Below are 26981 nucleotides of genomic sequence, written 5' to 3' on the forward strand. Positions count from 1 at the left end.
GCAGGACTATGGAAAAAGTGTAGATATGTCATACAAGAGGTTGATCTAGAAGGCCTGCAACATCCCATCTCTAGGGATACAGGTATTTCATTCTAACAGTGGAACTACTTTTATGGCAAACAAGAGTATGAATTTAGGACTATTCTGATGAACTAGCAATACAGAAAGACAAGTTATAAATTTCTCTAGATAGGGCTTTTTGACTGTTTCTGAAGAACTTGAAACAAGATTTCTGTTGAAGTTCTGTAAGAGTATTGTTACTCAGCACACTACATAAAAGTCAAAGCCTTGGACTTGCTTCCAGTGTTTTTTAGATTGTTTTATACTTAAAGCAGATCAGCTGAAGAGCTTTTTATTTTATATAACCTAAGAATTTCGTGTTTTATTGTTGGGGCATGTTATGTAAACACTTGGAGCAAGAAGAACAGCAGTCAGAGCCATTAATGTTAAATATATTTTAAAGTAAATTCCAAATGTTACCAGCTGATTTAAGAAGGAATAGTCAGCATTGTGGTACAAGGGGTTAACCTGCTGGACACCCACATCCCATATCAGAGTGACAGTTGAGACCTGGCTGCTCTGCTTCTGATCCAGCTTCCTGCTGATGCATCCCGCTTCAGATGCTGGCTGAAGTGCTGGGGCCCCTGCCACCAACGGGAGTCACCAGGAAGGAGTTCCAGACTCCTGGTTTTGGGCTGTCCCAGCCCTGGCTGTTGAAAACATTTGGGGAATGGACCAGCAGATGGAATATATCTCTGTCTCTCTCTGCCTTTCGAGTAGATGGAAATAAACATTTTTTTAAGACAAAAATGGTGATTAAAAATACTTATTAGATGTTGATGAGGAGGCATTATCACTAGATACAAGGGTACTTTAAAAAGGTTGTGGACAACAGAAAAGTAAGTTTGAAATCCATACAGCTTTTTTCATAATACCCATTTTTCATGAACTTTTTGAAGACTCCCTCATACTTTCGGCCTGTACATACCAATGACCCATTTTTAGTGTACATCACTGGAACAAGGGAAAATAAATCTTTTAAAAAAGAAAAATGGTGGGTATTTAGCCTAGTGGTCAAGATGCTGACTGAGACATCCTGTTGCACACTGGAGCACGTGAGTTTGATCCCCAGCTCTAGCTCTTAATTCCAGCTTCCTACCACGGCAGACCCTGGAAGGCAGCTGTGACAGCTCCACAGGTTACAGTCCTGCCACTCATATGGGAAACACAGGCTGCATTCCTGGCTCCCAGCTTCAGCTTGGCCTAGTCCGAACACTATGGGGCATCTTGGGAGTGAACCAACAGATGGGAGCTCTCTCTGTCTGTCTCTGCCTCAGAGATAAACATTTTTAAAAGGCAGAAATGGGCCAGCGCCGCGGCTCACTGGGCTAATCCTCTGCGGCGCCGGCATCCTGGGTTCTAGTCCTGGTTGGGGCACTGGATTCTGTCCCAGTTGCTCCTCTTCCCGTCCAGCTCTCTGCTGTGGCCCAGAAAGGCAGTGGAGGATGGCCCAAGTCCTTGGGCCCTGCACCCCATGGGAGACCAGGAGGAAGCACCTGGCTCCTGGCTTTGGATCGGCGCAGTGTGCCGGCTGTGGCGGCCATTTGGGGGGTGAACCAATGGAAGGAAGACCTTTCTCTCTGTCTGTCTCTCTCACTGTCTGGTTCTGCCTGTCAAAAAAATTTTAAAAATTTTAAAAAAGGCAGAAATGAAGAGAAAATAATTCTAACATTTTTTAAAAAGTACATTAACTTTTATGAGCTTCATAAATCATGTTGAAAAGATTTTTTCACTACTAATTTTAATTATTGCAAATATTGGCTATGCAACTACCTCAACATTTAGGATGCATACAGAATTCTACGATAGAAACTACAAATTGTTGAGGAACAATTTTTTGCTTTTTTGCTTTCTTTTTGTTTTCTGTTTTTTCTTTTCTTTCATACTATTTGTTATACTCTTAACATACAGTTAATCATATGTGTATAAAGTTAATTGAATATAGATCTTAGTAAAAAATAAGAATGGGAATAAGAGGGAGGAGGAAGAGGGGTGGTAGTGTGGGTGGGAGGGTGGGCACAGTGGAAAGAATCACCATGTTCCTAAAGTTGTAATTATGAAGTATATGAAACCTGTAACTGTAAAGCTGTATAGTTCTGCATATATTCCTACAGACTTACCTTTACGGGTACAGTTTAAAACTTGCCTTGGAACCCCAAATCTCCATAAGTGGGGTGGTAAAAAAAAAAAAGGCATTTTAAGTGTTAAAGTGATCATAGGGATAGCATTAAGTGTTAAAATGATCATATAGATAGGATTAAGTGTTAAATCGAACATACAAATAGGATCATCTGGTAATAATAACAGAATTAAAAAGGCTTGAATGCTCCAACAAAGGAAGCAGTGCACACAGCAGACTCAGAAAGACAATGGCATAAAGTAGCACTCTGACCTCAGAACCAGCCCTTAAGGCATTCTGGTCTGGCCAAAAAGCCCACAAGAGCATTTCAGGCATGGAAAGACAAAATACTCTGGCAAAAATGTCCTACATGAACGATCCCTGTGAGTGAGACCCCATTGGAAAGAAGAGACCATCAAAGGATGCACTTTTCTCTAAAGGAAGGAGAGAACGTCCACTTTGCTTATGGCCTTGTCTAAATACTGACGGAGATTGTGGATTCAAAAGGCTTCCATACCCCAGGCAGCTCATGTCAAAAGCCTTGGGTAATCACTGACATCATACATAAGAGTGTTCATTGTTAAATTAACAACAGGACTCACTGTGCACTAACTTCCCATGCAGGACCTCTGTCCTCAAAGAGTTGTATTGAGAGTTAATAGTAAAACTTGTTCTCAAAGATCTACTTTGTATTAGTGTATTAAGTGGAAGATAATCTAACATCTCATAAGTTTTAGATAAGCCCAAGTGCCCAACTCCATTGTTTCCTTACGTGTTTCTTTGATTAATGATAAAACTTGTTTTCAAAGAAAAAAAAAAGTATATTATCGCAAAAATTAAAAGAAAAATAAGAAAGGAAGTGGGAAAAAGGATGGGAGCAAAAGAGGGAGGGAGAATGGGGTAGGCAGTGTCATTATGTACCTAAAACTGTATGTATGAGATACATGAAATTTGTTCCATTTATATAAATAAAAAATTATTAAAAATGAAAAATCAATGAAAACTAAGTTAACTGGATAGCCTTATAAATATTTTTCTTTTGGATTTTATAGCTATTTCTCTATTGATTTAATCATAAAAAGAATCAGCAAAAATATTGGAAGGCAGCCTTGTGTACACAAAACCCCAGGTCAGAAAAAGAAACTAACACATTCAAAACACATTCCTCTCAATTATTTACATTTTTGCAACCATAATAGTAACACAGGAACAAGACATCTGTGCAAAGGGGTCTGTATTTTAATTAAATGCCTAAAACCCTCACTTGATGGTGAGTGGGCAGTTGGTCCTAGGATTCCTAACAAACTTCATCAAGGGATACTCATCACATAAAAATTTCAATTATACTTAAGGGTCCTCAGACATCACAACGTAAAAAGATTATGAATGGATTCTTTCACTGCAACAACCAAGAGTAAAGAATTTTTCAATTAAATGTTTTAAAAACGTATTTCTGGGAAATGAAAAAGCAGGATATTTTCAGCCAGCAGTATATATGGCAAAGTACGTTAATTTCAGACAGAGTTATTTTTCACAGAGGTGAGGACTGACTTTGTGTTCTAAGTTTGTATCTCAGTCCAGGCCAGTTGTCAGATGATGTCAAATTAAAAGAGTTAACTCACAATAAAAACCACACATTTTTAATTTTTTTAAAGATTTATTTATTTGAGAGGTAGAATTACAGACAGTGAGAGGAAGAGACAAAAAGGTCTTCCATCTGCTGGTTCATGCCCCAAATGGCCACAATGGAGCTGAGCCGCTCCAAAGCTAGGAGCCAGGAGATTCTTCCAGGTCTCCCACGCAGGTCCAGGAGCCCAAGCACTTCTACTTCTACTACTATCTTCTACTTCTACTGCTTTCCCAGGCCATAGCAGAGAGCTGGATCAGAAGAGGAGTAGCCGGGACTCGAACCGGTGCCCAAATGGGATGCTGCACTGCAGGTGCAGGATTAACCTACTGTGCCACAGCGCCGGCCCCAAAACCATACATTTAAACACACTTGTTGAAATAGGAGCATGGGGGTGGAGTGACTAGGGGAACAACCAGCTTGAATTAGCGAAAAATTTTAAAAGAGGCCCACTTTAAAAGTCAGTCACCGGAGCTGGCACCACGGCTCACTTGGCTAATCCTCCGCCTAGCGGCGCCGGCACACCAGGTTCTAGTCCTGGTTGGGGCACCGGATTCTGTCCCGGTTGTTCCTCTTCCAGGCCGGCTCTCTGCTGTGGCCCGGGAAGACAGTGGAGGATGGCCCAAGTGCTTGGGCCCTGCACCTGCATGGGAGACCAGGAGAAGCACCTGGCTCCTGGCTTCAGATCGGCACAGCCGCAAGCAGCGACCATTTGGGGGGTGAACCAACAAAAAGAAGACCTTTCTGTCTCTCACTCTCTCACTGTCTAACTCTTCCTGTCAAAAAGATAAAATAAAATAAAATAAAAAAGTCACCGGTACATCACGATCAAGAACAGAGATTTTTTTTTTCTTTTCTGGTAAAGACTTAACAGATACTGGTTTGAATGAAGGGCCTGCGTTCCCTTCCCCAACAAACAAGCTCCAAGTGGAGCAGTCGGAAACTCAATACAGTAGCTGGCTGGCCACAGCGCGAACACAGCTGCTTCAGGTGGAAAAAAGAGAGGCCGAAAGACAAGGCAGTACTGTCCCATTCTCCCCACCTCGCCCCACCCCTGCCGCCTGATGGGACCTCGGGTATGGCCAAGAACCAGAGTCTCGCTGTAGGCGAGAGAACGGGAAAATTCACAACTGTGCGTCCTGAGACTTCCAGGAACTAAATAACGCTGACAGCCGCCTTCTGCCTTGGCGTTCCAGCTGCTTTAATCTGCCACTGCGGTCCCCATCAATGGACAGGATGAAAGTAAAGAGAGTCTAGCCCCGGCGGGCGAGAACGGCACCTAGGGCGGCACCTGCACGGGTCTCCTCCCTCCCCCGTGTCTCACTCGCACTGGGGAAGAACTCCAAGCCCAGCGGCACTTCGGGCCCGAACAGCAACACCACCAGCGTTCTAAGAGGAGGTCTCTTCCAAACAGCACCTCCGAGCGCACCTGCACCCTGCTCCACCATCTCCCCGGACCGCAGGCTCGCCACCACTCGAAAATACTGCTCAGCCCCGAGACGCACGGACGCGGAGGGGGCGCGGGCCACACGGAGGCCTCAGAACGACCCCTCTGCAGTGCCCCGGGGATCTCGGCGGACCCGCGCAGGTGGCCATCCGGCCGCTGCAGCAGGAGCGTGAAACACCGCGCGACGGCACGTGCTCCCGGAGCCGGGCCCGCCAGGCACCTGCCGTGAAGGGTCCACACCCGGAAGCAGGCACCTGCCGTGAAGGGTCCACACCCGCAAGAGCCTCACCTGCACCCCGGTGTAGTTCTCGAAGAAGAAGAGCACCATGCTCTGGTAGACGCAGTAGAGCCGGTCGTCCATCCGCTGGTAGAAGCGGGCAGGCAGGCAGGCGGACAGCAGCCGCAAGACCCCCCAGGCCAGCACGTAGGTGGGCGCCGTGCCCAGGAGCACGACGCCCGGCAGCAGGTAGCGCATCGAGTACGAGTGGAGCACCAGGGACAGCAGCATCTTCCCGGCTCGGCGGCGGACGGCTCCGCCTGCTCTCTCTCCCCGCCCGGCCACCCGGGGCCTTCAGCCGCGGCCAGCCGCCGGCCAATCACCGCGCCGGGTCGCCACCCCCCAACCTCCCGGCCGCCCGGACGCCGAGCCCGCCGCCGGCTCCTGGCCTCCGGCCCGAGCCGCGGGCGGGCGAGTGCAGGACCCGGCGCGCTGCTGCAGGCCGCGGGGCTGAGGGAGGGACACCACGGCCGGCCGGGGTCCGTACCTCAGGCGCGCTTACAACCCATGACCCCGGCCCGTCATCGGCTCCCCTGGCCGGGGGCGGGGCTCTGCGGCAATAACATGTCTCCGGATTGGTCGTCCGTCACCATGGTCTCCCTCTGGGGGCGGGGCCTCCGTGGCAATAACACGTCTCCTGAGTGGCGAAGTCCGGCTGTCGGTTGAGGCGCCGCTGCCGCGCAGGCGCGATGGGGCTGGCTCCGGCCACTGCGCATGCTCCCCGGGAGGGGGTTGGCCTATGTGTGCAGCCAGGCGAAGGTGGGTGCGGGCGGGGTCGGAGGACGGGGCTGCGGGGGTGCAGCATCGGTGTGATGCGAGGGCAGGCTGGCTTGAGCGCGCCATCCCGGCCTCGCCTCTGGCACGGGGCGTAGCGGTGCGCTGGTCACCTGTTTGCGAGGCGTTCCGCGGCGCAGGCTCGGAGCAGGTCGGGGAGGGCGTGTGGCCGCCACGCGAGGGCCGGACCCAGTGTCCTCGGCCCCCCGGGCTCCCGTGGTGGGGTAGGCCCGTTTCCCGCCCCGCTGAACGGTGACCGGTACGTGTTTAGGGATGTCCGGGCGGCCTGCGCGCACGGGTAGTGCCTCGTTGCTGAGCCACCTTTGCAAAATTCACTCTTGCAACCCTTGCCGGGGCCTTGCTGTTTGGCCTGGTTTTTTTGGTTGTCTCCTAAATAAGGGGCCGTGTGTGTGTGTGTGTGTGTGTGTGTGTGTGTGTGTGTGTTGAGGGGTGTTTGAAATACTTAGGTGTGCCCGTGGTGATTTTTTTTTTTTTTTTTGACAGGCAGTTAGAGAGAGAGACGAGAGAAAGGTCTTCCTTTTTCCGTTTGCTCGCCCCTCAAATGGCCGCTAGGGCCGGCCGGTGCTCTGCGGCCAGCCAAGTGAGCCGCGGCGCCGGCCTGGTGACTTGTGTGACCTTAAAAAGCTAGGGAGGCAGGGAGCTGTGGCCGCCTTAGATTTCTAGTGTTGACCTTTGGCTGCCGGTCTTTGGTTTTATTGGTTTTCTGTGTAACTCTTCACAAGGATGGTTGCCCTTTGAAAGATGCTTTCCAAAGCAGTGTGGGGTAGCTTGAGGCAGGAAGGCATTTCAGTGCAAAGCCTAATCGGGCTCAGGATGGGGCTACTTTCTTCATGTACCCATGATTCATGAGAGACCCGATTCGGGGATGGTGTCCTCTGGGGAGTAAGCATGTTCTGTGTTCACCTAGGATCTATGCATATATATCAGAGGTCTTCCAATAAGTTCATGGAAAAGGCCCATTATACATACTTTTTTTTAAAAGTTTTTTCCACCAAAATGAACTTGTGCTAACTTGTTATAATATTTCCAATAGGATCTAGTTTGATCTATGAAAGCAAAATGGATTCTGTTAAAATTGAGGCAAGGCAAACATCAAGTTTATGGTGAAGCTTGGGTTGCAGAATGTTGAAATCATTGCTGCCTTAGGAGAGTCTATGGGGATAGTGCTCTACAGTTACCCAGTTCACAAATGGGTAACTGGTTTTAAGAAGGGACAAGCGGATGTTGAAGATGAAGCGCGCTGCAGCAGAACATCTACATCACCGTGCGTGGAAGAAATGAGTCTTGCCTGTGCCCTGATTGAAGAGGACTGATGACTAGCGAGAACAGTGGCCTACCCTATACACATCAACGGTTCAGCTTAACGAAATGCTGAGTGAAAGCTGGAAGTGGTATGTGCTTTCTGTTCAGGGGGTGCACCCAGCTCAGCTCCAGACAAGAGCAGAGCTTTCAATGGAAGTGATAAACCAGTGAGATCAAGATCCTGAAGCATTCTTCAAAAAATTGTAATGGCTGAAACAGATAGCTTTACCAGTACAATCCTGAGGACGCAGGACCGTAAAACCAAGGGGGGAAGTGGTTCAGTCAAAGCAGAAGTGGCTTTGTTAGGAACACAGGTCGTGGTGACAGTGTTTTGGGAGGCTCCAGGCGTTTTGCTGGTTGGCTTTTTGGAGGATCAAAGGATGATAACTTCTGCTTCTCATGAGAGTGTTTTAAGAATGTTAGCTGAAGTTTTAGTCGAAAAACACCTAGGAAAGTTTCGTCTAAGGGCCCCTTCCCACAGTGACGGTGGTCCTTCCTCTCCTGTCGTCAAGGGTAGTTTTGCAAGTGCAGGTATTCACCTTGCAGTCCTGATTTGGCTCTCTTGCTCTCTCTTTTTTGGGGATGGGGGCGGGGGCCTTCCTGGTCTTTAAAGTTTTAAAGAGCACCTGTTTTCTTCACTTAATATGTTGACATGGACTAAGTGGCTGACATTGTTACTCACAAAAGTATCTTGAATTTGATAGAGTATACCTTGAGAAATAAAGTTTACACTTTTTATTTTGTCTTTTCTACTTTTCATGTACTTTTTGAAGTTTCTTTGTAAAGTCAGCATTTGTGTGTGTGTGTAAACGTTGCTTCCTTCGAGTTACCCCACATTACTTTTAGTCACCAAATTGTAAACTGTTGTGGGATGTATTGGCAGTAGAGACACCGAGAATTTAAGCTTCTCCTAGCCCCTGTTTATCTCTAAACCTGAGCTCTTTCTCGGCTATTCTCTGCCTCGTACCTGTGTTCCCTTCTTGTTAACAGCCAGAGTCACCCTCATTTTCCGCCACCATCCCCTCTTTCATTTTTCTCCGTTTCCCCGCCACATTTTTTCTAAGATTTTATTTATTTATTTGAAAGTCAGAGTTACTCAGAGGAAAAGCAGAGAGAGAGAGAGAGTCTTCCATCCGATGGTTCACTCCCCAGTTGGCCGCAATGGCCGGAGCTGTGCCGATCAGGAGCTTCTTCTGGGTCTCCCAGGCAGGTGCAAGGGCCCAAGGACTTTCCCAGGCCATAGCAGAGAGCTGGGTCGGAAGTGGAGCAGCTGGGTCTAAAACCGGTACCCCCACGGGATGCTGGGACTGCAGGCAGTGGCTTTACCTGCTACACCACCGCGCCGGCCCCATCACCACCACATGGGTGGCTTTACCTGCTACACCACCGCGCCGGCCCCATCACCACCACATGCTCTAAGCTGCAACCCCCTTTCACCCCCTGCCTCTGTTTCCATTGGGGTATAACAGTGGGATGTGATTCTGTTTATCTTCCCTGTGGGACAGTTAACAGGAAGTCACGTGTGGGCTGTGTGGGCAGCCTGTAGTACTGTGGGAACACACGTGGAGGTCGGCTGCAGCCTGGGGCAGAAGGAGGCTTCCTGGGTGAAGTGATACCTAGGAGGAAGGCTGCAGTGAGAGATGAACAGGAAGTTCCCTCCATGACCTGAAGGCCTGAAGCAAGTGAATGGGCACACTACCGTAAGGGCCTGACTTAGGAAGCTTTAGGTTTCTCTGGGAAGAAGGCTGTGGCTCTCCCTCACAATCTCATCGCTGTCTAAAATTTCTCATCAGTTACAAAAGAAGTAGGTTCTGATGGGCTGTAAATGGCACTTCGAAGAGCAAGTGGTTACAGAAGTCCTTTAATGGACCCAGTGAGTTATACATAACCGTAGATTGCAATACCCACCATCATCCGTCCTGAAAATATTTGATCCTTTCATCAGCTGGAAACTTTACATGGATCATCTTTTCTTGAAAGCATTTTAATTTCACTTGTACCACAGAATCCTATGTTAACTTGAATGTGCTTTCATGCTTCAAAGGCTTTTGTTGATGAGTCTATGTCATTAGGGCTCTTAAGAGTTAAAATTTTGGGGGCCAGCACTGTGGTGCAGTGGGTTAAGCCATTGTCTGCAGCACTTGTCTGCTACATGGGCGCTGGTTTGAGTCCCTGCTGCTCCATCTCCAATCCAGTTTTCTGCTAATGCACCTGGGAAAGCAGGGGACAGTGTCCCAAGTACTTGAGCCCCTGCCAGCACATGGGACACCTGGATGAGACTCCTGGCTTCTGGCTTCAGTCTGCCACAGCCTCAGTTGTTGCAGCCATTTATGGAGTGATCCGGTGGATACAAAGTCTCTGTCTCTCCCACTCTTAACTCTGCCTTTCAGTTTTTTCAAAAGTTAAAATTTCTTCTAAATTGAGCTTTTTACTATTGTTAGTGATACACTAAGCATGGTGTATACCACGAATTGTAAATTTAAAAGTTTAATTGGAAATACATCTCTTAAGATGCCTTAATTAGAAGAAATTGTCAGGTTATCAACTGGTGTCCTCAAGGTTATTATATCTCCAAGCGGTGCAGAATGCAAGATGCAGGGTGTGCCGAGTGCGAGAGGGGCCATTGTGAAGTGCAAGTTCTGGGCTCCAGGAGTCCTCTCAGGCAGATCCGTCTTAGGAAAATTGATCATCTGAAAATTGAATCCTTTGAAACTGTTAATCACATCTTTATTCTCAGGGATACCCATTCCACAATTTGGAGGTCACACAGTACTATTGGGCAAGGAAAAAAGGTAGGAGTAATAGGAATTGAGTCAGGAAGGATGCATATCAGTAGAAGAATGGCTACGTGAAGTTACAAGATGACTCATGAAATGCCATTGAGCAGTTAAAGAAGTAGATCTAGGAGCGGGTGTTGTGGCACAGCCATTTAAGCCCACAACCCTAATTGGAGTGCCTGGTTTGAGTCCCAGCTACCCTGCACTTCTGACACAACATCCTACTAATGCCCTAGGAGGCAGCAGGTGGTAGCTCAAGTACTTGAGTTCCCGCCACCCCTGTGAGAGATTGGATGGGGTTTCTGGCTTCCGAAGGCTTCAGTCTGGCCTAGACCTGGCTGCTATGGGTGGGAATTTGGGGAATAGACCAGCAAATGGAAGTTCTCTCTACTGCATCCCCCTTGTTGCCTTGCAGATATATCTTTTTTAAAGTTACCAGCTATATGACTGTATAATGTATCTAAATGTATAATCATGGAAAGATCTATGTTAGGTGAAAAAAGCAAGTGCTAGGTAATACGTACATTAATACACCATTTCTATAAAAACTAAAACAATGTACTTCTAAATGCAAATGGCCAGAAAACACTGAAAAATATATTGATGACTGTCTCCCAGGAAGAGAAGATCAGATGAAAATCAACTGGATTTCAGTATTGTTTCAAATTTTTATAAGGAAATACTGATTCACAGGCCAATAACTGTCAAATATCCCACATCATGGGGTGGGGGTTGTGGCTTCAGGTATCAGGACAGAACAGATAAAGCCCCAAAGGGGAGTGGCATTGTGTGAAAAAGAAAAGCAAAGGGGTGACCTTTTGTAAGAAATAGCTAACAGGTATGATCCGTGGGTGTTAACTGACTAGCAGCTATGAAGAAGAGGAAGGAATGAAGAATAGGCTTGAGCAATCAGACAGAATTGGCTTTTATCTACTAATAGAGTGGAGAAGAGTTTTGTAGGTCATAGAACTTAGTTGTACAAAATAAGTTTTGAACATGGATATTTATTTACAATGCAGAAGGCAATCACAGAAATCAGAAATTTTTAAAAAGCTGACATAACACTGTTAGAAAACAAATTCTGGGGGACCAGCGCCATGGTGCAGTGGGTTATTCCTCCACCTGTGGTGCCAGCATCCCATATGGGCACCTGTTCTAGTCCTGGCTGCTCCTCTTCCAATCCAGCTCACTGCTGTGGCCTGGGAAAAACCCACATGGGAGATACGGAGGAAGCACCTGGCTCCTGGCTTTGGATCGGCGCAGCTCCGACCGTTGGGCCATTTGGGGAATGAACCAAGGGAATGAAGACCTTTCTCTCTGTCTCTCTGTAACTTCTGTAACTGTACCTTTCAAATAAATAAAATCTAAAAAAAAAAAAATTCTAGCAAATCAAGTCTTACAGACCTATTATCAGGGACATCCCATTCATAAATGAGGAGGAGCTTTGATGGACTGAACATAGACTTGGGGTGGGGATTATAGGCAGAAAAGGGCTTAAGATGGAAGTGAAACAAAAACCCATGCAGTCATTTCAAAAGTTACTTTCTTTAAAGGGTTATAGCAGAAGGGCTTGCTTTTTATGCCAGCTCAGGTGACCTGGAACCCTTCTGCTTGCCTTACAGGAATCTCCTGTTCTTTGGAAAACTGGCTCATTTTAAAGTTTACTTTGATGTGGTGCATCTCATGTGAGTGACTCCATTCTGGTTTGCTCTGATCTTCTGGGCCTAGTGCAGATCAATTGGACACCAATAATTTTTGTTTGATACCACAAGCATAAAGGTATCAAGAAAAAGTATCTTTTATTTAACTATCTATAGCAGTATGCCACTTATTTGGTTATGAATGTCATACTTTCTATATAGAGAAAGGAAAGAAATTATATTTCTGTTAACATAGTGAGTGGATATTTGGTTTTATCACTGATTATTGGGACATATACAGTACCCACTTCACAGTCTCATTTTCATACATATTGAATCGAGGAGGGCAGCAGGGTGTAGAGTTCCAGAATGCATTCCAGAATCATGGGAGAAAAAGCTCAAGAAATTTTGGGAAACAATACTGAGCATGAAAAACAGTGGTATCTGTTTTAAGATAACCCACATCATTTCTGGAACTAGCGAATACATCAAGTTACATGGCAAAGGAGAACGCAGGGTGTAGATGGAACTGGCATTGCTAATCAGCTGACCTTAAAAAGAAGGCTAACCTGAATTATCTACAGGGCCCAGTGTAATCACAAGGGTTCTTAAAAGTGGGAGGAGGAGGCAGAAAAGATGATGCAATGTGAGAAGATGCAGCTAGCGTTGGCTGGCTTTGAGGGTGAGAAGGCTCCTGAGCCGAGGAGTCAGCCTGGAACCCAGGAGAGCAAGCAGTCTACTGTAGAGATTCCAGAGGGAACGTGGCCATTTGGCATGTCGACTTTAGCATGGTGGGGCCCATTTTGAACATTTTGACCTCCAGGACTATAAGATGATAACTTTGTATGCTTAAGGTGCTAAATTCTCGGAAGTTGATTACATCATCAATACAGAAACTAGTGCACTGGCTGAGGGTTTCTTCCAGCAGGTATCAAAGCATAGTGTAAAGCCACAGGAGTAGTGTCACCAGTGCCAAAATGATGGATCATGAAACAGAATGAAGAGTCCAGAAGCCCACTTACCCTATGTGTGGTTCACATTGTGTTTTATCAAAGTGGCACTTAAAATCAGAGCAGAAAGGGCCAATTAATCAAAACCAGTGTTAGTGCAACTGTACTTGGGAAGATGTAATGTACAGGCATCACAGCCTACACCAGAATAAGAGCCAGGTAGGATTTAACTGTAAAAATACAAATAGAAAAAAAAACAAATATACCAGGAGAAACACCGGGCACTGGTTTTGTAATGTTGAGGGAGAGAAGACTTCTTCAGTGCAGTACCAAAGTCAACAATGAGAAAATAGTGATGCTCAGAGATCTCGGCCCCTCGACAGGCAGTGTGACAAAGCAGAGCTGAGAAAACTTGTTTCTGTGCAACTCAGCTCAGGGCACTCGGTCACCGTGCAGAGGAGCTTCAGCTTGGGGTGCAATGGAAGCTGTAACCTCATCAGTGATACTGTAAACTGACCCCCTGGCTGACAGCAGGAGGGTGCCGGTAGGTTGTCAGGTGCAGCATGAGAGAATGGAAAGAGCTTGCATTAGGAGACCTTTTTGTCCATGTACCAACAACTGTAAATTGTGCCTAGTCGTCTACCTCTTTTTGGCCAGTTCCCATTCATGCTCTAGTTTTTCTGTTTGTACAAATAAGAAGGCATTTTTGCTCCAGGATTCAAGCCTTGTCTGTTTTGAATACTGAATCAAAGGTGGAAATCTCTCACTTGTGTTGTCCCAAATCCTGCTTTAAAAAAATGTATTTTATTTACTTGAAAAGCTGAGTGACAGAGAGAGGGAGAGACAGAGAGATCTTCCATCCACTGGTTCACTTCCAAATGGCTGAAATGGTTGGGGCTGGGCCAGGTCTGGAGTCTGGAGCCTCGAGCCTGGAGCCTGGAGCTTGTTCTGGGTCTCCCACATAGGTGCAGGAGCACAAGCACTTGGGACATCCTCCACTGCTTTCCCAGGTGCATTAGCAGGGAGCTGGATCAGAAGTGGAGAAGCCAGGACTCAAACCAGTGCCTATATGGGGTGCTGGAATCTCAGGTGGCTGCTTTACCTATTATTTTTTAGAATATAATTTTTAGAATTATTTTTTACTTCTTTGAAAGAGTTACAAAGAGAGGTAGAGCCAGAGAGAGAGAGAGAGGTCTTCCATTCCGCTGGTTCACTCCCCAAATGACCACAACGGTCAGAGCTGAGCTGGTCCAAAGCCAGGAGCCAGGAGCTTCTTCCAGATCTCCCACATGGGTGCAGTGACCTAAGGACTTGGGCCATCTTCCACTGCTTTCCCAGGCCACAGCAGAGAGCTAGATCAGAAGAGGAGCAGCCAGGACTCGAACCAGCACCCATATGGGATACCAGCACTGCAGGCTGGGGCTTTAACCCACTGCGCCACAGCGCTAGCTCCCGCTTTACCTATTATGCCACACTGGTGGTCCCCAAATCCCACTTTCTTACCAAGTGGCTATAGCTGTGTGCCTTCCTAGTTGTTTCTTGTGTGTTTATGTAGTGAGCGTCTGCATCCATTGCCCCTTCCCCTAAGATTTTCATCCAGACACCACCCCTCCCACCATAGCCCATGTGTTGAGGTGGGTCACCCTGCCCCATTGGGATGGGCTATGATCAGTCTAGGGCAGATTTATTTATTTATTTGAAAGGCAAGAGTTACAGAGAGGCAGAGGCAGAGCTAGAGAGAGAGAGAGAGAAGTCTTCCATCTGCTGGTTTGTTCCCCAGATGGCCACAACAGCTGGAGCTGCACCGATCTGAAGCCAGGAGCCAGGAGCTTCTTCTGGGTCTCCCACATGGGTACAGGGTCCCAAGGACTTGGGCTATCTTTTACTGCTTTCCCAGGCCATAGCAGAGAGCTGGACCAGAAGTAGAGCAGTTGGGACTCAAACCAGTGCCCATGCGGGATGTAGCAGCTTTACCCACCATGTCACAGTGCGGGCTCCAAGCAGTGTTTTGTTTCTGTTTGTTTTTCATAAAATATGGGTCTTGAGCCCTTCAAACTCCTCTATACCCTTTCAAGGGGCTCTAGGTAAAGGATATTTGCACAGTGACACTGAAATGTCATTTGACTTTTTCACTGTCTGAAGTCTGGAGCAGTAAAGCCATCATCTGCTGCCTCCCAGGATGTGCTAACCGCAAGACAGAGCAGAAGTGGAGTTTGGTGTAGCAGTTAAGGTGCTGCTTGCAAGACCAACATCCAATGTCAGAGTCCCTGGGTTTGAGGCTGATTCTACTCCCAATTCCAGCTTCCTGCTAATGTGTACCCTAAGCAGGTGATGGCTCAAATACTTGGGTCCCTGTCACCCACATGGGAGAACCAGATTGAGCTCCAGATTCCTGCTGTTGGCCCTAGCCCAGTCCCAGCAGTTGCAGACACTTGGAGAGTAAACCAGTAGATGGAATCTCTCTCTCCCTCCCTCTCCCTCTCCCTCTCCCTCTCTTTCTCCCTCTCCTTCTCCCTCTCCCTCTCCCTCTCCCTCTCCCTCTCCCTCTCCCTCTCCCTCTCCCTCTCCTTCTCCCTCCCTCTCCTTCTCCCTCTCCTTCTCCTTCTCCCTCTCCCTCACTTTTTCCCTCTCCTCTTAAGTCAACCTGCCTCAGTCTCTTCCAGGAAGTTCTTGCCCAGTAAATAGCTTCTGTTTCCTTCTTCAGCCATCTCAGTGCCATTTCTCCAACAAGGGGCTGCTTGGCTGGCCCCTTCTCAGCACAGCAGATGGCTTGTGGGACAGCACTGGCAGGACGCTGGCTCCTCGGCTGGTTTGCTGTGCCCTCGTGGCACGGTGGGCCTCTTCTAGGCTGCAGATTCGGCTTCCTTGCTGCAGTGAGTGGTGAGGCCAGTTTCACTGGATCAGCAAGTCACTCTGCTTGTCCTTGCAGTGTCAGCCATCCTGTCTTCTTGCTGTCTTTTCAGTGCATCAAGTCGGGTAGACGTTCTCTGCATCTGGAATGTTCTTCCCCCAAACACAGACACACTTGCCCTTCACTTCCTTCCCAGTCTGCACTGAGTGCATAAGATACTGAGCCTGACCACCCTTAGTGGCATGTGGGCCCCCTTCATGTAACGACTGTCCTTCTAACAGACATGATTTGCTGCCAGCATCCACACTCCCCTGGTATGAGCACTGGGTCTCTATCATTCACTGAGGCTCTTGACTGCCTCTGACTATGCTTCCCAGATTCTCCTGCAACCAGGAGGTTTGACTAGGCCATGATGGCGCGGGCAGTGCTGTATGTGGTATATGACACGTGTCCTGTGCCATTCTCTTTCTGGTTGGGTGTGTGTAATGGCTGGAGCTCCAGCACCCATGTTGGCAGCCACACATGGCACCACAATCATACAAAAAGAACCTGACACTGTGGAGCATCATACCCACCTTTGGACAAAGTCAGAAAAAAAACTTTGTTTAAACATGTTCTAACTTCTGGGGTCTTTTTTTTTTTTTTTTTTTTTTTTTTTTTTTTTTTTTGCATTCAAATTGAATGCTACCTGATACAATACCCCCTTTGTCCTACTTTATATCACAATGCATTTATTTCTTAGTGACATCATATGATTTATTACCTGCTCCCCCCAATAGAATGTAGGCTGCTGGAGAGGAGAGGAAAGGCACTATTTTGTTTTTGCTCTATTTCTACGGCCTGGACCAATGCCTAGCAAATAACAGGAGGTCAATAGGAACTTACCAAGTCAGTTAGAGGAAATGTGCACTCCAGGGAGATGGCAGCAAGTGGCAGACAAATGGGGCTGCCCTCCCAGTCCATGCCCCATCACTGCAGGTGCTCCCCTAAGTGAGGCAGAGCTCCATGCACAGACTGTACTAGGGGATCCCCTCCCCTCCCAGCCCCTGGTGATGGGGCCCTTTGTCGTTACCTCACACACCACCAGAGTCAGAGATTACAGTCAAACAGAGCTGACACGAGAGCCTGGAAGGAATACAGGACTGTGGTTACAACTGAAGCCGTGGGAACCCAAAACTACATACATGTGATGATGTGGGAGGGAGGAACAAATGAACCTGCTGAAATTAAAATGTGGCATGTCCCCCGCTCACGTGACCACAGACAAGGAGCTAGAGGGATGAGTGGCTGCCGACTGTCTCGCCACAGCCCATTTCCAGCACCTGTGCTCCCTGACACCTCCCTGATGGGTCAGAACAGACTCCCTTTTCCCTACTGCTCTTTTTCGGTGGGCTTGCATTCTTCATAAGACAAAGACATGTCTTTCTGGGGTACGGGCTGCTCAGGACAGCACGCAAGCTCTCCCCAGCCTGGCCCAGGCCTGCCTGTCTGATGTTTCTGATATCACATCCCCTAGCACCGTGGCTGCTGCTTCACACAGGCTCCTTGTGGTTTTCTGAAAGAGCCGTGTTGTTTGGAACTGTAGGGTGGGTATTTGTGTCGCCGTGCACCCTGGGAGTGTCTTCCTCTCTAATTCAGCCATTGGAGCCTGCTCAAGTGTTCCTGCCAGAACCATCCCCAGGCCTTGTCCACCTCTTGTCCCCACGCAGGGCAGGACGCCCCCTCCTTTGTCCCGCGCAGCACCTTGTGCTCGCCTCTGGTTCAGGACTGACCGTGATTTATTGCAGTTGGGTGAGAGGTCTTGTTGGTGTTTCTCTTAGCAGAGAATATGCTTTTTAAATTTTTTTTTTTTTTTAATTTCAGAGGCAGAAAGAAAAAGAGAGGTCTGTCTGCCGGTGCACTCACCAAACGCCCAAACAGTTAGGGCTGGGTTAGGTTGAAGCTGGGATAGAGGAAGTCAGCTGAAGTCTCCCCTGTGGGTGGCAGAGACCCAACTGCTTAAACCATTGCTACTGCCTCCCAGGGTGTACATTAGCAGGGAGTCGGGATTGGAGGCAGAGCCAGCACTCGAACCCAAGCACAGGTGTCCCCAGCAGGGCCGTACCTGGTGTGCCGAATGCCCCACCTGCCTCTGTGTTCTTAAGCAAGTCCAGTTCTGCTGTGGGCTGATGACCTTCGCCTCTACGGATGACTTCCAGGAGGCTGGCATTCTGCCCCATGATATCTAAGCCTGGAGATTCTACAGGAATTTTAAACATCCGCAGCAGAGTGGACCGCCCCCTCCCAGCACCAGCACCAGCAGCCCTGCTCACTCCTGAGCCTGCCCCACCCGACGCCCTCTCATCCTCCTGCACCTTCATCCACGGGGAGCCCCCATGCTGTTGATGATTCCGCTGGCCAGTGGTGTCTGCCAGCTCCTTCCAGAGAGACGCCTGCGGTGTCTCCTGACTTCTCCAAGTGTGGCTTCCACGCCTCTCACTGGGAGACCGTGCTGTGCCCTGGCACCAATTCCTTCCCACTCCGCCACAACCTCACCCCTGTCCCTCGGAAAGCCCTTGGATGACTGCTGTTTACAAAGAGTGAGGTCACTTTCTCTTCATGCCAGACAAGGTCCTTCACAGAACGGCCCCAGCTTGCCCTGCAGCAGGCGCCCAGCAGGCTCCCATGGGGCCGTAGGGTGGTCCCTGGCAACTCACAGAAGTGCTGGCTCCTCCACTTCAAGCTGCTCAGGGCCGCCGCCCCACTCCGTGACACCCCTCTTCAGATTCGTCCTTGCTTGTCTCTTCTCAGCTCGACTCTTCTGCTCAGACTGTACCTCTCAACAACATGAAGCCCAGTACCCAGTAACAACTTGTTTGTCAATTACCCGTGAGTATTTCACTTTGCCACAAGGAAGCTACCCAGTGGGATGCACACACACAATAGCAGAATCAAACCAGTGATAAAGTGAAGCGAAAGGATGTGAAGGTCAGGCAGGTGCAGGGAGGGCAAGATGAGGCCCGGGCCATGCGCACCTCTCTGTGTTTGGGCTGCAGCGTTCAGCTGGAGAAGGTGCCCTCGGGAAGCACCACTCAACTTCATCAGTAATAATTTCTTTTTAAAGATTTTTATTTATTTATTTGAAAGCCATAGTTACACAGAGAGAGGAGAGGCAGAGAGAGAGAGAGAGATCTTCCATTAGATGGTTCACTCCCCCAATTGGCTGCAATGACCAGAGCTGCGCCGATCCGAAGCCAGGAGCCAGGAGCCAGGAGCTTCCTCCCTATCTCCCATGTGGGTACAGGGGCCCAAGGACCTGGGCCATCTACCACTGCTATCCCAGGCCATAGCAGAGAGCTGGATCGGAAGTGGAGCAGCCGGGTCTCAAACCGGCACCCATATGGTATGCCGGCACTTCAGGCCAGGTGTTAACCCACTGTGCCACAGCGCTGACCCCCATCACTAATAATTTAATAAAGAAAGTACAGTAAGTGGTGTCTGCAGCAGTTCCCTTTAATTACACAAGGGAAGGTGGCCATGCACAGCCGAGGCTGCTGACAAGACCTGCAGTGGGCTTGCCACGTCCAGGCGTGATGTGCATCTGAGCTGGCCAAACCCTGGCCCGGACACTGGGTAAGTAGACTCGGGTTCTTCTCCTACCACCTCCTGGAAGGGGAAACACACACACACACACACACACACACACAAGCAATTACAACAGCTGCTGGCACCCACGGATGGGCAACCAGGGTTTCTGGGTGTCAGTTCTCCCCTTCTTTGTAGTAAGAAGCCAAAGTTTAAGCTGGGAAAAGTGCCATGCACCTAAATAACTATCTTCCCTAACTTCCCTTTGCAGCAAAGTGTGGCTTTCCATGTAGGTTTCCATGTGGGTTTTCATTACAAACTCTGCCATGATTTCTTACCGTTACTTTTAGTCCTAGACAGTGTTGTTAGAGATAGGTGTGAAGCCTTTCATGGTTTGAAACGACTGCTGAAAATTTTTCCAAGCTTTTCTTTATAAATTGCTTTGAGAGTTCTGAAACAATAAGGTTGTTATCTAAACATTTCTGTCATTTAAATAAATCATGCTTTTCTGTTAAAAGATAGGTATTTTGGAACTATTCCTCTCTTTCCTGTAAAGAAAACACCCCCATTGGAGACAGAGCCCTTGAGCGAGTCCTGGCCATTTGTCATGTTCATCTTCTGCCGGAGAGTCCCCACGGTAATTCCCCTTGTCAGGTGCCAAGACACGTCCACAGGCCCACATAATGCTGTTCCTGTGGCACGCGCGACCTCACATGCCTATCGCCAGCCTTGGCCCCTGACCGTTTTATTGTCCAGCTTCCGCATGTCTTTCTGATAGCTTCATTTGGACAGGCCCGGGTGCCTCAAAGAGTGGTTCAGAGGGCCAGCCCCGTGGTCTCTGGCTGCAAGCCTCTCTCTGTGTATTGTTCAGTGGGGATAATCAGCTTCCTGTCTTCCTTTATTTTCTACCCCACAATTTATTACTATTTTTGTTCCCCAACCTTAAAGCCTGGATTTTTAAAGGATTTTTCTTTCTTTCAAAAATCCATTCCAATCTTAGTTGCTTTCTGAAGTACGTCACTTTAAGATTTATCCAATCTGCCAGGAGTTTTTTTTTTTTTTAATTTTAATACTACAAGTGGAAAAAAAGAAGCCTTCCATTTAAATCTTCATTGTTCACTGTTCTTTGCCCAGTGCAAGTTAACAATTACTTTGCTCTCACCATGTATAGCGTTGGACCAGGTACCAATAAAAGCCAACTGGAGAAGACATAAGGTCCACACATTCACAGAACTGACAGTCTGGTTAGGGACCAGACTCTTTTTTCATTTAACAAACATATGTTAGTACCTAACTTTTTTTCATCAAGACTGCAAACAGCAACTCTTGCAAGATTCTGAAAAAATAGCAGGCAGATGGAGAAGAGAAATAAAAGATTGAGAAATGACCAGTATTGGTGAGCTTCTTAAAGTTTTTTTTTCTTTTTAAGATTTATTTATGTATTTGAAAGTCAAAGAGAGTGAGAGAGGAGAGACAGAGAGAGAGACAGAGATCTTCCATCTGCAGGTTCACTCCCCAGATGGCCGCAATGGCAGGAGTGGCGCCAACCCAAAGCCAGGAGCCAGGAGCTTCATCCATGTGTCCCATGTGAGTGCAGAAGCCCAAGCACTTGGGCTATCCTCTACTTCTTTCCCAGGTTTGTTAGCAGGGAGCTGGGTTAGAAGTGGAGCAGCCAGGACGCAAACCAGGGCCCATATGGGATGCCAGCTTTGCAGACGGCAACTTAACCCTCTGCACAACAGCGCCAACCCCATAAAGTTATTTCTCTCTCTCTCTTAAAAGATTTATTTATTCACTTGAAAGTCAGAGTTACACAGAGAGAGGAGAGGCAGAAAAAGAGAGGTCTTCCATCCGCTGGTTCACTCCCCAGATGGCCACAACAGCTGGAGCTGCTGATCCGAAGCCAGGAGCCAGGAGCTTCTTACAGGTCTCCCACGCAGATGCAGGGGCCCAAGAACTTGGGCTGTCTTCTACTGCTTTCCCAGGCTATAGCAGAGAGCTGGATAGGAAGTGGAGCAGCCGGGTCTTGAACCGGTGCCCCTGTGGGATTCTGGTGCTTCGGGCCAGGGCATTAACCACATAAGCCACAGTGCCAGCCCCAACCATATCTTATGGGAAAAGTTAATCAACAAACACCAACTATGAGACAGCCTAGATATTGAAATTGAAAGGCAAAGTCTTTTAAGCAGCTATTACAGCCATGCTTGGAATAAATAAAAGGATAGAAACTGATTTTTATTTTAGATTTATTTTGAAAGAATTACAGAGAGAGAGGGAGAGACAGAGAGAGTAGTTCACTCCCACAATGGCAGCACTGGGCCAGGCTGAAATCAGGAGCCAGGAGCTTCATCTGGGTTTCCCACGTGGGTGGCAGGGGCCTAAACACTTAGGCCAGCCTCCAGTTTTTTCCCAGGCCATTAGCAGGGAGCCGTATCAGAGGTGGGGCAGCTGAGACATGAACCAGTGCCCATATGGGATGCTGGAATCGCAGGTGGTGGCTTTACGACTCCACCACAATGCTGACCCCTAGAAATAGGATTTCAATAGAGAAATAGGAATTACCAAAAAAAAAAAAAGTACTTTAGAATGGAAAAATACATCATAATACAAAAAGTAAAAATCCACTGGATGGGCTCAATAGCACCATGGCAATGCTGGAGGAAGACACTAAGAAATGAGCGAAAGAAATTACCTAACCTGAAGTACAGAGAGAATCCCGATTTGGAACAAAATGAACTGAGCCTTAGGGACCTGTGGGACAATTACAAAAGGCCTCACATGTATGTCACTAGAGTCAGTTATGTGTGGGAAAATTATTTTAAAAATAAAGGCATGCTTAAAACTTGCCAAATTCTAGGAAAACATGTGCTTTGACGTGTTATTCCATTTTCCATTGCAATAACACAATACCCGAGGCCGGGTGACTTATCAAGAAGAGGCTGAGTATGCTCCCAGTTTTAGAGGTTGGAAGTCCAAGACCAGGCAACCTCATCTGCTCGGTCCCTGGTGAGGGCCTGAGGCTGAGGGCAGCCTGGTGGGAGCCAGGGAGGAAGAAGCCAGCTGGTGAGAGGAAGGCTAGACTCGCTGTGTGATGACACCCACGCCCCTGGGGGCTAACGCAGGCTCACACAAGCACAGCTGTGATTTCTTGCACAACCAGCGATCCAACTCCCCACAGGGAGTTAGATCTGGCTTCCCACGGGGCCCCACCCCTTGGAGGCCTGCCACTTCTCAACAACACCCTGCTGGGGGCCAACCTTCCAACATGGAGCCCGTAGGGGACAAACCACAGCGAATCCCAATCCAGACAGGCCTGAAGAGAACTGTGCCAAGAAACATCATCAAACTGCAGAGGGAAGAGAGAAGAGGGGCGGGAGGGGACTCTCAGATCCAGAGGACCAGAACCTGGAAGGCGTCTCACTGAAACCATGGTGGCCAGAAGACGTGGACCAGCCGTTAAGCACTGGGAAGAAACGCAGACCTTCCCCCACTCCCCCCACTTCTACACGCATTCCCCACTTCTACACGCACCAAAAGCTTCCTTCAGAGATGAAGACTAAATACCCGTTTGTGTGAAACGGAGCTGAGAGGATAGGACACCAGCACACCTGTTCTGGAAGAAGGTAGGAACCTGAGAAGGAAGCCAGAACGGGAAGCGTGGTAATACCTGGACAACTGTCACAGACTACCGTTCTAAACACGTGAGCGAGGGTGGAAGGCGCCCCGGAGTGAAAGCTCTCCGTGCCCGTGGTGCTGTGGCCTAAACGTGGCTCACAAGGATTCCTGTGCTGAAACTTCACCGCCAATTTGATAGCACGAAGGGGTGGGGACTTAAGGAGACGACCTCATCATCTCCTAATGGGGATGGCAGCCTAATGGAAGATGTTCCAGGGAGCTGTTCACCCCTTCTTTTGCGTGAGAACACAGCAAGAGGCACCCAGACACGGAGCCTGCTGGTGCCTTCCAAGGCCTTTGCAACTGTGAGAAACACATTTCTATTATTTGAAATGATCTACGCTAAAGCATTCTGTTATAGCAGCCAGAGAGATCAGAAAATCACTCCAATAATGTGACAATAAAACATAAATGGGGTGGGGAGGCTGAAGAGACCGATATGGTTTTAGGCTTCTATGTTTTGCTTAAAATGGGGAATTAACTGTAAATGAACTGTAAAAGAATAAGTATGGTGGTAGTTAAAAAAAAATACAGTAAGAAGTAGCAAAAAAAAAAAAGATGGATTAAAATGGAATGGTCAGAAATATTTAAATCATCCGGAAAAAAGCAGGGGGAGTGGGTAGGGGGCGAAGGGGAGGCAGGACAGGGATGTCCAGGACAAAGCCCAAAGGGGATAATGGAAAACAAATGAGTGGCCGCTCTAAATCCAACCACACCAATAATAAGAAACTCAGAAGGTCTGAAGTCGCCTGTTAGAAGACACAGATTGCCAGACAACTCTTTAACCATGATGACAGCACTAGGGTAAAAGCACAGAGCAAGTAACTTGCAAACACAGATCCAAAGAAAGCTCCAGGGGCCATGTTACTTACTGTGTTAGGAAACAAGTAGGCTTCAGAAGGGGAACCAGCAAGAGCAAGAGCAGATTATGTGATGCTAAGAGTCCATGCACCAGGACGAAATAAAAAGTCACAAATGCACACCCCCCTCACTCATTCAAATACAAGGGGTAAGTGCTGACAGAATCACGTTAAAGACCCTACACACCCCCAAAATCTGGTAGAGCTGATAAATGAATTCAGTGAAAGCAGGATATAAAATCAGCACAGAACACCAGGCCCCTTCAAACCCCGTCTCTGCCTTTCAAATAAATAGCTGCTTTTAAAAAAAGCACTTTATTTTAAAAATTGGGGAAATTGAGGGTGCATAAGGAGTCACCTGAGAACTGCACTTTGCACTCAATATTTTCTGTAAAACCAAAACCCAATAGGGGCCGGCGCAGCGGCTCAACAGGCTAATCCTCCACCTAGCGGCGCTGGCACACCGGGTCGGGGCGCTGGATTCTGTCCCGGTTGCCCCTCTTCCAGGCCAGCTCTCTGCTGTGGCCAGGGAAGGCAGTGGAGGATGGCCCAAGTGCTTGGGCCCTGCACCCCATGGGAGACCAGGAGAAGCACCTGGCTCCTGCCTTCAGATCAGCGCAGTGCGCCGGCCACAGCGCGCTGGCCGTGGTGGCCATTGGAGGGTGAACCAATGGCAAAGGAAGACCTTTCTCCCTGTCTCTCTCTCTCACTGTCCACTCTGTCTGTCGAAAAAAAAAAAAAAAAAAAAGTCTATTGGGGCCTGCACTGTGGCACAGCGGGTAAAGCCACCGCCTGCAGTGCCCGCATCCCATATAGTTCAAGTCCTGGCTGCTCTACTTCCAATCCAGCTCTCTGCTGTGGCTTGGGAAAGCAGTAGATGATGGCCCAAGTCTTTGGGCCTCTGCACCCATGTAGGGGACCGGGAAGAAGCTCCTGGCTTTTAGCTTCGGATTGGCACAGCTCCTGCTGTTGCAGCCATCCGGGGAGTGAACCTGCAGATAGAAGACCTCTCTCTCTTTCTCTGCCTCTCTGTAACTCTGCCTTTCAAATAAAATAAGTAAATCTTTAAAAAAAGAAATTGGGGAAATTGAGGGTGCATGAGGAGTTACCTGGGAACTGCACTTTGCACTCAGTATTTTCTGTAAAATCAAAACCGTTTTTAAAAGTCTATCATTTTTTAAGACTCACTAATATTTTTTAAATTATGGCTTACCCCGCCCATGGGGAAAAAAAAAAAAAAAAAACCTGAAATACAAAATGCGGGCGTGGGTCCCACCAGCAGGGCCCGGCCCCGTCGGGGAAGTCTGTCCTCTCCGGGCCTCGAGCTCGGCCGGCAGGGGCTGCTGCAGCGCCGGCGGCGGATGCCTCTGAGGCTCCGCACCGCACCGGGCACCGGGCCTGCGCCGCGGGGAGCGGCTCGCCCAGGCCGCTCACCGGGCGTCCCGCGGGGCTCCTCGGAGGGTAGATGTGAGAATCCTTTTCTGGCTGTTCTCGAAGAGGAACTGTGGAGACCTGGGTCTCTCTCATCTTGGAGCCGCCCTCCCACCCAATCTAAGTTCCCGGGAAAACTGGAACACGTTTCCCTTAAAGGAGACAATTGTTAAGGGTAGGATGGGCTTTGCCTTAATTTTTTTTTTAAGAGGAAAATTCCCAGTAACATGAGAAAATGGACGAACATATTAACAGCTTGCTTGAAATGTGCTTTTCTCAAAATTGGCTATCTAAATTTAGCTGACCTATTTAAATGAGTGAATTTGTTAAGTTGCTTTATTCTGGAGGAATGTTTGGAATTGCTAATAGGTTCATTAAAAGTTTTTGTTAAACTCCCTCCATAAAATTCTGAATGTGATCTGTCTTCATTCCCAGAGGTTATCCAGGAGAGGAAGTGGAGAATGTTCTTTTAGAAAGCATGAAGTGGGAAAATGTTTAAGACTATTTATAGCAGCACTTACTGTGGAAATCCCAGACTTTACCATCTATTTATAGTTATTCCTCGGGTTAAAAGGGTGAAACCAGAAATCTTGAAAATGCTGCATGCTTTTATCCAGCAGTTAGAAGGAATAAACGGTCTTTCTGTGGTTATGATAACCAGATACTTATAAGAGTAATTGTGGACATGAGAATAAATACATCTTGGTTATGAAAAACTGAGAAGATGATGTCTGTTTAAAAGAGCCATGTTTTCTCTGATTAAGGGATTCTTTGGATTTCTTACGTTTTTGGTCTGTAGCACTTGGGCTTTCTAATGACAAGTAGGGAGGATTGTGGGTTTACAAAGCTGCACGTGGGCTGGTGAGCTCCCAACACTGGCTAATGATCCGAATGAAAACAAGGCCAGGTGCACAGACAGTAGATCTGAAACCTTCCTGTGGAGAGTACCAATCTGAAAATCCACCCAGGCCACACCTCGCTCCACTCTGGCTGTGTCTACACCACCCGGAGTGCACACACGCAGATCACAGAGCAGGCTCTGGATCCTGTGGAATCTGTGTATTTTCCTTAATGTTTTCTTCAGGAGGCAACAAGGCCAGAGAGGGCATTGCCATGCCGTCTGTTCTGTACTTGGGAGAATGAGGGCGAGGGCAGCGTCCTAAGGGGTGAGAGAGGGTTGCATCATGAGTCTCTTTGGATGAAGAGTCCGTTGGCCTTGTTGAGGGGGTAACATGGTAAGAAAGAAATTCTTCCAAGGGAAAAATTTTGCTCCATTTACAATTCTGTGTAAAGATTTGGCACTGGGGCTTAGTAGGCTAATCCTTTGCCTGTGGCTCTGGCATCCTATGTGGACACCAGTTCACGTCCTGGCTGCTCCTCTTCCAATCAAGCTCTCTGCTAATGGCTTGGGAAAGCAGTGGAAGATGGTCCAGCTGCACCTGTGTGGGAGACCTGCAAGAAGCTCCTGGCTTCGGATCAGCCCTGTCCCGGCTGTGTAGCCATTTGGGGAGTGATCAGCGGATGGAAGACCTTTCTGTCTCTCCCTCTGTCTAACTCTACCCCTTAAATCATAATGAATAAATAAAAGTCTTCTAAAAAAAGATTT

General features: G+C 48.0%; 1 protein-coding gene and 1 long non-coding RNA gene across 11 annotated transcripts in view; one reads left to right on the forward strand and one right to left on the reverse strand.

Annotated features, from left to right (window-relative positions):
• AGPAT5 (1-acylglycerol-3-phosphate O-acyltransferase 5) overlaps positions 1-6073 on the reverse strand; it is a 62623-nt gene extending 56550 nt beyond the window's left edge. The window contains exon 1 of one of the 3 annotated variants that reach the window (XM_008274179.3): positions 5543-6073. In XM_008274179.3, the coding sequence (XP_008272401.2) occupies positions 5543-5761 (219 nt within the window). In that variant the 5' untranslated portion in view covers positions 5762-6073. The remainder of the gene's footprint in view (positions 1-5542) is intronic. The other 2 variants (XM_051832695.3, XM_089302822.1) reach the window with 2 other exon arrangements.
• Positions 6074-6181: 108 nt separating this feature from the next.
• On the forward strand, positions 6182-26976 carry LOC149125225 (uncharacterized). Of its 8 annotated transcripts, none has more exons than XR_016212216.1 (5): positions 6182-6289; positions 7359-7716; positions 12027-12089; positions 18636-18713; positions 26767-26976. It is a non-coding gene; the product is annotated as an uncharacterized LOC149125225 (long non-coding RNA). The 8 variants fall into 8 exon arrangements; XR_016212215.1 differs by lacking the exon at positions 26767-26976 and adding an exon at positions 19351-21637; XR_016212213.1 differs by lacking the exon at positions 7359-7716 and adding an exon at positions 19351-19457 and having other exon boundaries at positions 6190-6289.
• The last annotated feature ends 5 nt before the right edge of the window (positions 26977-26981 follow it).

This window comes from Oryctolagus cuniculus, chromosome 8, assembly GCF_051225735.1.
Source record: "Oryctolagus cuniculus isolate XC-2025 breed Fujian yellow rabbit chromosome 8, ASM5122573v1, whole genome shotgun sequence".
Lineage (NCBI taxonomy): Eukaryota > Metazoa > Chordata > Mammalia > Lagomorpha > Leporidae > Oryctolagus > Oryctolagus cuniculus.